This window comes from Mchenga conophoros, linkage group LG16, assembly GCF_057382185.1.
Source record: "Mchenga conophoros isolate Kocher_MC1m ecotype Shallow Benthic linkage group LG16, M_conophoros_male_GT1.1, whole genome shotgun sequence".
Lineage (NCBI taxonomy): Eukaryota > Metazoa > Chordata > Actinopteri > Cichliformes > Cichlidae > Mchenga > Mchenga conophoros.
The window spans coordinates 32,108,167-32,120,198 of NC_140541.1; the positions used below are offsets into that span (position 1 = coordinate 32,108,167).

The 12,032-nt window shown below is 37.4% G+C and overlaps 1 protein-coding gene across 2 annotated transcripts in view; it reads left to right on the top strand.

Annotated features, from left to right (window-relative positions):
• Positions 1-12,032, top strand: part of dpp10 (dipeptidyl-peptidase 10 (non-functional)) — a 258,523-nt gene that overhangs the window by 183,445 nt on the left and 63,046 nt on the right. For both annotated transcript variants that reach the window (XM_085249886.1, XM_085249887.1), the window contains exons 4-5: positions 7,394-7,488; positions 10,203-10,277. In XM_085249886.1, the coding sequence (XP_085106012.1) occupies positions 7,394-7,488; positions 10,203-10,277 (170 nt within the window). The remainder of the gene's footprint in view (positions 1-7,393; positions 7,489-10,202; positions 10,278-12,032) is intronic.

A 12,032-nucleotide genomic window follows, 5' to 3' on the forward strand; every position in this document is an offset into this window, starting at 1 on the left:
TTTTTTCAACAATACAACTATTATCATGGATTTTTAAAAGGGCACAAACCGCTGCGGTCATTTATTATGGCCTATAAATGCTTTCACCAAAAAAGGTGAATAAAAAATCCACACTTTTTAAGTGTCCACTCTTTTTTGACTGAACCACAGTTGCTGGCAAAAAAAGACACCTTGTGATAGGACTCACATCAAAGAAATCCACTTAAAGATATAAGACACAAAGCTAAGGTCTTAAATTAAGCCATATTCAGGAGAATTCCTATCTACTCTTCAAATAACTCAGATACTGCAGCTGCATGTGTAGCATGTGCTGGGTACAGTGACCATTACTTAAGTCTACATAAGCCTGGTAGAAAAAGTTGAGGTCATTTATTATTCATTGGGTTACAGACGTAGGACATTACTTATACATTAGAATCTTAGCTTGTACTTTTCCAGATAAGAACATTACATTATTTAAGGAGACAAGTGCAGAGCAGTGCAGAGACCTACAGTAATGTTTTAAAGATCACTTGAATGAGTTCCTTTTTATCAGCTCTAAATATTAATTTCACTCCCGTAGGTAGGTGCTGATTTGAGATTTTACACTGCTGAACATTAAATGGCAATTAGGTTGATAATTCTAGAAAAAAGATGTCAGTATTTTTGGAGGGATTCAATCTGTTTCCTCCAGGTAGGCTAATTTAACCAATTTTAGTAATCTGTCATCCATAATATAGCTGTAAGATTTTAAGGCTGTTATCCCCGCTCCCATTATATATAGCAAAATTTTTTGCAAGAATGTGTGCTATGTTAAAGTGAGTTCCAAAAATATGAAAGCAAGCAAAATTATATCCCACGCATAAACCATGACGTTGTTGCATAAACCTGGTCGTAATCAGAATGTCTGAGGATTTGGAAACACATCAGAACAGAAGTTGTGACATGTAGCATCTGAGTGAGTAATTTAACTGAAGCAGATTCCTGGCAATGACAAATTATTCTTGGGTAGAAATGGTTAGCTTTCCCTGGTATTCTTTCACATTCAGAAGAAAATTACATGGATTTCATATGGACTGGGTAATGTGTTAGGAATGAGAGTATGACAGTCAGCGGTAGCGATTCCATCATCAACCAGGATGAGGCCGGGCATTGTTGTGCCCCAGAAGGAATGCAGGCCCCACTGCACCAGTATAGGGTCTGACAGTGGGTCCAAGAATTTCTTCTCGATATCTAATGGGGTATCCTAATGGATATGCCGCCCAGACCATCCCTGACCCCAAACTAAAACAGTCATACTGAATGATGTTACAGGCAGCATAACATTCTTCATGGCTTTTCCAGACCTTTTTAATCTGTCACATTTGCTCAGGGTGACCCTCCCGTCATCTGTGAGAACCTCTCAGTTCTGGTATTTTATGGCAAATACCAATCAGGTTCCACGGTCCAGGTTCCTCAGTTCACCCTCATCCCTGTTTCTGATTTTTTTGGGTCAGACTTTCATACCAGTGGCCTGCTGGAGATTATTTTGTAGGGCTCTGGCAGCAGATAGTATGGCGGTCCTGCTGATGGGTTAAGGGCTTCCTATGGCCTTGTCTGGCTCTCCTAGAGCAACTGCCTGTCTGTTGAAATCTCCTCCATTTTATTTATTTATTTAAGGGGGCAGGGATAGCTCAGTAGGTAAAGTGGTCGCCCCATGATCGGAAGGTCGGCGGTTCGAATCCACTTAACGGCTACCCTGAGGTACCCCTGAGCAAGGTACCGTCCCTACACACTGCTCCCCGGGCGCCTGCTTAGTGGGCTGCCCACTGCTTCACTGAGTGAATGGGTCAAATGCAGAGAAAAACAAGTAATTTCCCCATGGGGATCAATAAAGTATCCATTATTATTATTATTATTATGTGCTCTCCTGGAGGAGTGGGACTTCCTGTGCAACCTCTGTGGGGTCCTAGTATTGCTTCATGCTATCAGTAGTGACCCAATCCATATGCAAAACTAGTTAAAATGGTCAGAAAATGTGTCAGAGGCCTCTACTGGCAAAACCTGTTGTGGGGGTTGTGTCATTGCTGGCCCTTAAATCACCTGTTAATTTCACTAACACCAAAGCATCCGAAACTGATTAACAACCCCATCTCCTACTTAACTGACCACATCAATATCCAAGAAGTTTAATTGACTTGACACTATCAATAAAACAAGTTCACTTTTTTATTTATTTTAACAGAGCTGTGATCCATTCCCATTGCTTGTTGAAGTTGCAGTCAAATAGTAAATTATATTTAGGAAGATTCCTAAATGACTGAAGTGATTCATAATAAGAGCTGGTCTAATTCTATAAATATGAAGGAACAGTGCTTCAGTGTTACTTTATTACTTCCTGGACATCTTTTATGAAAAGAAACATTTCAAACAATGCATCAACTAAGTTCATGCAAACAACGATCAACACAACTAATTACATAAATTGTAATGTGTAGTGTTGTTTTACCGACTCATATAATTTTTAAACTTTCAGTAACTTTTAAACTTTAAAAGGATCCTCGCTGTAGTTAAAGAAGTTTGTTTTGAAGTTGTTTCCTGTGTGAAGCACCTATAACACCGGTTTAAAAATGTGTTCTATAAATAAATATAATTAAATTTGATCAAGTGAAATTGGAACTCACTTTGTATTGGACCTTATTTTGGGCATTGCTGCATAGCCAGTTTTTAAGAAAATAATTTTATTCAGAGATGAGTTCAAGTGGATGAGTTCTTCACCAGGAAGGGTTGACACAGGTGAGCAGCTTTTCTTTATATAGTCATTTAATTTAATTCCACCTTGGTAATGAAATTATATTTTTCACTGGGCTGTCAACCTTTTTACAACCTGCATAAAAAAATACGATTACATGTGGCAAAGTGCTTAAGATGCTTTTTTGGTACTACATTTCAAAACAGTGCCATTTTTTTGTGGGAAAATCATAAGAACAATGTCTGCCATTGCATTAAAGCAGTGGTGTCAAACTCAGTTGCACAGGGGCCAAAACTAAAGGCACACTTTAGGTCGCGGACCAAACAAGATAAACATTTTTTGAACACACTAAAACAATGGTTTTTTTTAAACATAAATACGAATAAAAACAGACAGTAACATTATTCCAGAATAAATGGCGGTGATTTAAACCTTTAGCTCAGATAAAGTTTACGGTCTGCGTTACGGTGATCATTACATGCTCCATTTTTAGGACTTTACCACACAGTGTTTCCTGGTGTGTGATGCAGTAATATGCAGTTAACTCACGGTACAGTTCTCCTCTTGCATCTTTACTAGATTCTACATCCTGCACAACACCAGCGCTCCATCTGTTGTCCCAGGGCAGTTTCATGTCAGTTACACTTTGAAATACGTTTTCATAAATGTCTTTTCCTGAACATAAACAAAGCACGGTACATTTTCTGTAAATGATACACCCTGCATGTTTAGAGTCAGTTTTACATGGAAATTTAAGAGCGAACAGTGTCACTGTTTTTTCAGCATTATGGCAAAATTGGTTAACTCAGCAGTGTATAGAGATGCAACTCAGGCTTCATTTTTGCACCAGCTCCTAGGAAAATGCCAATCTGTATAAACACGAGAATATTACTAATGAAGACTAAACCCACAATGTATCTACTTTACCTGTATCAAGGCAGACTGACTGCATCACAGCTGTGTCAGGTAGCATCTTGAAATGCTGATGTTGAGGTGGATTGCAAGGTATTTTGTAGATGTGCAACTATTATAGCCAAATGAAATACCGTATTTAAATTTGTCAATTTGGTATATAAATCCAGTAAGAGCAGGACTATTGCAGTAGCTGATGTGGCTCTGCACTGAAATGAGCCTGCTTCAGGTAATACCATATTCTACTGTATATGTAAAAACAACTATGGCCATCATCTGGATCTGAAAAGACACGCTTTCTGCAAATGCCATCTAAGGTATGAGGCTGTTTCGTGTTATTAAGAAATATTCATTGTAATGTTCTGTAACTTTATTCAGACATACAGAAGCTGTTCTGGAAAGAGCCACAGTGTGTGCTGTATTTGACACTAAGCACATGAGACTGAACAGCATGACCAATATACCGAAATCTTTTGTGTGCCAATCGATTTCGCCGTCTTCAATCAGATGTATTCCGTTTCAAAGGTTTTAGGGTTGCAAGTGTGACTTGGTGAGATTGCTGTTGTGACATTTATCAACAAATGAAAAGGTGGAATATTCTGACATTGCGCAACTGTGTTAAATTGCTGTCAGATTACTGGAAAGAACATCTGAAAAGGGCCAAAAACTTGTGATGGAAACCTGAATGGAGAATTGTGCTTGTTCAGGCAGCATAGTGAAATTTTAGCTCACATTAGCTCATTCAACCACAGGCTCATTCATCATCATTCATCAGCCACAGCTTCCATCCAATAAGGTCCAGTCATTTTTATGCAATTCATTCAATGCACTTTTATTTGTATAGCCCAACCAATATTAAATATTGCAGCTGAAGGGGTTTGACAGTTATAAAAACATTATCACCTGACATTTCTTGCCGTTTCCTCAAATTTGCAGCTAAAGCGCCATTCACCTCTGTGACTCTTTTCTTGCATACTTAACTTTTAAGATTGTCAACCTTTATTTGTGTATCTGATTGTTCCGAAGATGTTACTTCCCTGGCAGGAAACTTGGCCCTGTTCTTTCTCAGAGCACTCGCTCACATAGCTGAATATTTTGAATAGTTTTTGAGTACCCTGAAGATCCTGATTCAAGAGGTGCTGTTGCTACGGAGATGAATGTCTAATGTTTGTATTTTGCATTGAAAAATTCTGTTGTACAGTAAACTACCACAAACTCATCTCCAGTTCATGCCATGCAGTATGAGCTCCTCTACTGATAAAAATCTACTGAACAAGTTTTACATTAAAAGAAGATAATATAAAAGTGAGTTTGGGTATTGTGGCTATCAATTGTGAAATATTCTTCGGTCATGCTTATTTGTTTGTGCTACTTCCACCGTAGATTTATATACTGAACCCTCAGCTGAAGTCAGATGCACTTTAGTCGTGGTTATATGCGACTGTGATGAAATGATAACATTATTACTTACTTATTAGCAGGTTAACGTCATCTGAGAAAAGCCATTACTATTACTTTATTTATAATCCTCAGACTATCTTTAAAACGTATTTAATCAAGCTTATCAACAACACATTTTCAGTTTTTGCAAGTGTATATATCTAAATATATATAAGGAAACATATTAATTCACAACCGTTGTCTTTAGAGTTCGAGTGTTATTCAATTATGTTATGGTTATGTTTAGGTGAATCAATCATCATCTGCTTTAATACAAAGCAAGTCCATATATTTATTCCCTTTCTTACTCTCTATCCATCACAACCTCCTCTTACTTGTTCTGCAGTTCACGTATGTTTTACATTTTTTGTTCATTGTTTGTTTTGCATAATCCACCCAGTGATAACTTTAGAAAACGGTTATGATATACTAAGGCAATCATTTAATATAAAGGTAACTAAAGATCTATTATTTATCCTAAAACATGGGAGCAAAACAGGAAAAAAAAAACCTCCGGCAAACAAAAACAAAATAAAAAAGATAATAAATGAATAAAAAACAAATAACTTAATAAAGCCAAAAAATTCCATCAAATAGAATAAACAAATATTTCAATTAACTAAAAATAGATCTCAAATAAACAAAATAAAGAATAATTGAAATGATTAAATAAATAAAAGTTGAAAGAATAAAGTAGTTTCATAAGGTCTAATCAAAACAAACTTAATAGTAATAGTAATTTTTATAGATAAATATCAATAGCAAATATGAAAATGGCGTCATAAACTTGAGTATTAAAAACAACAGGCAAAAAAAACAGAATTTTATTTTTAAAACACAGCAAATCCATGGATAAACTTTCCTACACTGCAGATCTCAGTATGGTGAATCAAGCAAAATTAATATTTACCTTCTGATAACATGTCTTCTAACATGTCTTTGGATGATCTTCTCCTAAATGCAAATGCAGCAAAAAGAGAGACATACCTCACAAACAGTTAAACAAATGACACACAGACTGCAGCTCCAGCCTGCTGCGACACTTTGATAGATGCGTTTGGGGCAAAATGCTGGAGATATATATAAGCGGGATATATATAAAACAGATTTTAGCCAGAAGCCAAGGTTTGGGACAAATTGTTTTCACCTGACAATGGCACATAATGAAAAGCCAAAAAAGGATTAATTATCTGGGAACAATAAATGTTTGTTCCAAGTGTCCATTAAATGTTCAGATATTTCACTTTGGATTGATAGCTATCCAGCAGAGCTAGCCAAAGAAAAATCTGAGGGTGAATTCCCAGAGAAGATAAAAATTTCAAGGTTAACTTTGTTGCTGTTTCTGAGAGCTAACTATACTGGTCGGGTTTTTTTTCTTCTTTCAATACTCTTTGTCACATCTCTGCCACCCGCTGTTTTTATGGCATTGCTCACCTCACTGTTTGTTACACCAGAGATTCATTTGTCCTTTTGTTCGATTCGTCAAACCCACATTTTGTCACTGCTTCAGCCTCACTATTTGGGGCCTTTATTTGCAGCTAGAATAGTACAGGAGCTGCATTCATACAAGTACATTTGAAAGCCGGATGCATAATTTGAACAGGTGAAACAAAAAGAAAAGTATACTTAATTGCTGGTGCATTTTCTCCCTGTTAATTTGGAAGCTGCTGTTTGTGATGATGGAAATCTGCTCTTTACATGGATAATTTCACTATCAATAACATGAATGAGGAAAATTTTGCTTATCCCCATCAGATTTCTTTGTCTTTCACTACACCGAGCATTAGGATTGTTAGTATAATGTGGATTCACTCTGCTTGTATGAATACTATAAATGTGGATGCATACATTCCTTGACATTTATGGTTGCCTGTGTTTCTCAGTGTTTAGCTTTAATACAAACCAAACAATGCAGTCACGTCCATCCATTTCTGCTCTGTACAAAAAGATGTTTTCCTGGCAGCGTCACACAATGCTGCTCCCATCAATACACAGCATGCCGCGCTACCTGCGAGATGAAAAATCTGGGCATTTCCTTTTGTGTTTGTCTGACAGTTAAATCTCACTTTTCATGCTCGCAGTTAATCACATTACATCACCGTCGCTCAAACCCTTTTGGCTGTCTGCGGCGTTTTTACTGTTTTTTAATTTGAGGGAACAGTGAAGCTGAAAAGATGTTGTTTTTAATGGCATCTTGACAACTCTAAACAAATCCACAATGGCTGCTTTGCTTTGTTCTTTCAGTTTAAAGTTTTTCTCTACATTTTTATGACAGCTTTCAGAATTCATGCAGGTGTTTTTTTTCTTTGTTCTCCCTTTTTGTTCACACAGACTCTGAAGTCATCTACAGGAACAGTGACGGCCATGTCATCAAGTTCAACATCCTCACAAATGAAACAGAGATCGTCCTGACAAACGGCACATTTGTAAGTAACTATTAGTCTTGTTTACTGGCTGGTGACTGCCATTCAAAAGTTTGGGCACACTCTATTCTGGCGTGTCTATAGGAAATTAAGAAGCCAAAACTGTCTCAAATATTAATTCACTAGCTGGGCCCAAGTCCTCATTTAAGGTTTGGTAGCATTTTTAGTAGATAAAGGTGAATAGCTTAATCAAGAAATGAGCTCCGGTTTGGGGAAGGCCCCGATGGGGACTGGGCCTGGCAGGTCCCCATGTACTAATGAGAAGTGAAAGAATTGAAAAAACGCGAGGGAGGGAGGGTGGGGCATGAAAACAAGAACAAACAGCTTGTAGAACTGGAGGAGTCATATATAGATAAGACCCAGAATGGGTGTGTTTGGAGGCGGGGTCCGGCCCCTGACATTTAGATAACTTCTCTCCAATTGATAAAAATATTTAAAGGTACATTTTTTGCATTTTGCATTTGTGACCTTAAAAATAATTTCAAACTAAATGTAAATAAAATCATCAAATTTGACTATTCTGCTAAATAAAGATCATGCTTTATTTTCATGTAACACCAATTTGTAGCACAGGTTGGTGTAGAGAGTCAGTGTAATGTTTAATTTACTAGGCAGAAGAAAGCTTTTTCATTTAAAATGGTAACTTTGCAAAAAGAAAACTATGTAAGCTAATTGAGGTAGAAACTGAGGGTGAAACATAAGGTCATTCAAAAAGAGTTATAGAGATATGATCAGCCCCTAACAGCCCTTGGTAAAATTTTGTCTCTGGTGAAAGTTTAAATCCTCTTTGGATTGGTCTTAAATGTTTTTCATTAAGAGAATTTCCATTCAGTTGATTTTTTTTCCTACCCTCTACATATTTAGGTTGCACAGTGGTGTTGCTCGTTGTAGACTGTACTCTGTAGTTTCACTTTCTGGCATTTTGGGTAGAAAGGTTAGAAAAATAAAAGCATGTTAATCTCTACATGAGAGATTTTGACTTTGGAGTCCAGAGTTTGGTTTCCAGGGGCAGTGACTTTGTTATTAGGTGGTTCTTGCCATGAAGAAGGACCTGTGATGTGTGTGTCGGGGTGGGTGTGGGGGGTTGCTGTAGGCATCTTTGAAGATTTAAGTCAACACTTATCTAGCATGACCACAACAGCGTGATTCAGATACACGCATCGTATTTTGTTTGTACTTAAAGTGATCTTCATTTGTTGAGCCAAAACATACCCAGTGTTGTGAAGGTTATTTTTAAATGTATTCCACTACAGATGACAGAGTGCATGGCCCAAAATGTAGTTTGTAACGTATTCTGTTAAGTTACTTAATATGAGTAACATATTCTGAATACTTTGAATTACTTGATATATTGTCATGCTTTTTACAACTACATGAATCTACAGGATGGGCCATTTATATGGATACACCGTAATAACATGGGAATGGTTGGTGATATTAAAGTCCTGTTTGTGGCACATTAGTATATGTGAGGGGGCAAACTCCTCAAGATGGGTGGTGACCATGGTGGCCATTTAGAAGTTGGCCATCTTGGATACAACTTTTGTTTTTTCAATAGGAAGAGGGCCATGTGACACATCAAACTTATTGGTAATGTCACAAAAAAAAACAATGGTGTGCTTGTCTGTGAAGGTTCTCAGTCATCCAGGTCATCGTAGTCAAAGGAGCTTGCAAATAAAAGCGTCTGGACTTCTTTAAGTTACTTGAAGACGTTTCACCTCTCATCCGAGAAGCTTCTTCAGTTCTAAGGTCAAATGGTGGAGAGTCCCAGATATAAACCTAGTGGGAGTAACCCCCCACAGAGGGACAAAAGGACCCCCTGATGATCCTCTAATCGCCTGAGCCAAGGTGTGAAACTGGGTGTGGGTCCCAATCAGCCAGAGTTTCGGGAGGGATCTCAAAACTGGATTATAGCCATCTATAATCCAGTTTTGAGATCCCTTCCCAGACACCTTAACGCCCACTCACATCCTGGGCCATCTGATCTCAGGAATTCGCATGATAAGGTGGGGCCAGGTTTCACAATGAACTCACACGAAACTCTGGCTGATTGGGACCCACACCCAGTTTCACACCTTGGCTCAGGCGGTGTATCCATATAAATGGCCCACCCTGTACTATTGCTGTGTAATTTATTGCTATTACTGAAGGCTACTTGCCACCGAGCTAACATCTTTAGCTGGTGTTAGCTGAGGTTAGTTCATAGACAGCAGACCGGTAGACTTGATGGATAGCATTAACAACCTGCTAGCTGCAAATAATCATGTGCAGTTCTGATGTAACAGGACACTTACATTGGAGGCTCTTATTGCGTGTTTTGTTTGGGTTTCTGGGGATTCATAGAATTACCAAAATTAGAAACAGGAAAAGACCACTGTGTAATCCATTTATTTCTACAAAATCACTGTATTCTAATTGTCACCTATTTAAGCGGTAACTGTAACAGAATACAGTTACTCATATTTTGTATTTTAAAGACGTAATGCCGGTACATGTATTCTGTTACTCCCCAACACTGAACATACCTGCAGACTAATGATAGCTGACAGTTGATTGCATCAGATCCCCTGATCTTCACACTCAACTGACCTAATGTAAACTCATCGAGATTCATTGGTTGAGTAGGTGTACTGAAACTTTTCATTGGTACTGTACTTTAGAGTTGATCTTTTTTGTCGTATTGTAAAATATTTCTTATTCTTTATTATTTTCATCAGATTAACTTCAACGTGGCGAAGTATGCAGTCTCCCCTGACCTGAAATATGTGCTCTTCGCATATGATGTGAAACCGGTAAGTTTGTTAGATCTGTACAATCATCTTTTTTTTTTCAAGAAGAAAATACTCTTTTTTTTTTTTATTATTTTCTTATTTTTCCATCTCTGTCATACTGAGACTGTTATATCTACATATGGTGTGTATAGAATATGCAATGGAATGCAGACACTGGCTGCCCTCTCAGATGGGTGGAATGTAAATAGATAAGTTTGGGCTGTTGGTTTCATACCATTTTTTTATGTTGACTTAAACTGTGCCTATAGGACTCTGCGCTTATTGAGTTTTTGCTTTGTAAACAGACAGCGACTCTTTCAGTGCACAACATGCTCAGCATGGAACAATGTGGTCACTGCTGCTGGGAAAAAGGAGTCAAATAATTTACTTGAAGTCACAGTGAAACTGAAATAAATGCATTTTCGTATTTTCTCATTGTGTTCCTGACTGGACTGAGTAGACTTCATGGGCAGGTTAAGCCAACCATGTGCTTCAGATATAGTTGGAATTTTGGTACATGGTTTAGTGAGTGTAAAGCAGGCTGTGATCCATTTAAAAAGGAAATGACTTTCTTGGCTTCAGTGTTGAGACAAGTGTTGAGCAGATCACCGAAAATGTTTTTTTTTTTATCTTATTGGGGGGAAAAAGTAAGATGCCTGCCAAGATTTTATTGTTTTTATTTATCCCTGGTTAGGCCCACATCTTGTATTTTCATTTATTTATTTTATTTATTTTCATTCCAGGCCCCATGTGACCTATAACATAGTCACAAGTTAACCACATAAACCATGGTGGGCCCTGATCTGGCTCATGAAAGCCTGTGTGGGGCCAATTATAGGCCATAAATCCATGTGGCTCCCACACACACAAGATCACTCTTTAAATTACCTATGAATAATGCTATAAACTACATTCTCACTTGCATTTCATGGGAAATACATTTTCTAATATATTTTTTTGTTGCCTTGTGACCGGCAGTATGTCCAGATGTCTAGGGTGTACCTCCTCCCTCCCTAGTACTTTCTTAGAAATATAATTCACAATGTAGTTTAGTTGTATAGGAACTTATTTTGGGAAGTTAGATTATAAACACACATATAAATACAATGTTGAATAAAATGAATGAATAAAAGTACTTAAGAAAAGAACTCCTGATTGAGGTTGTCATACAGGGTTAACAGAGAGAGAAAAATAGGGTTTTGTTGTAAAGGAAATTCTGAATCTTAACATATTTAATCAGTAAAGTGTCAGGAAAGAAATTACCCTAATGAGATAGGACAGGTTCCTCAAATTCTAGATGCTTGTGGTTCAGGACTAAAGCCAAAAGATTATCAACAGAAACTTCATGTGACATCTTCCAGAACATGGAGGAGGATTTGTGCAACGTTACAGAAGGTCTAAAATGCACAGTGACAGAAATATAAAGATATTTAAAGAGCAGCAACCAGCGATTTATTGCCTCAGGAAACTCTGACAGAAAAAAAGGTGAATATGAGGCTTTCGGTAATGTGGGAAGAAGAAGTGACAAAAGTGAAATTAGAAAGCAAGAAAGAGCAGAAATGTATGTTCGGTGAAATAAAATCAGCATGAGTAAAGAAAGCTAATCATCTGAACTTTGTTATTGCTATTGTGTTTTGTGTCATTATGTTATACTTTTATAGCACATAAACTGTGGAAAGATAATCTGAAGGAAAACTAGAATGTAAATCAACAGTGAACTGGCAGTAGTTTAATTTAACCCAAGAAGAAAGGGAAGTAATTTAAAAGGAAGTTTAA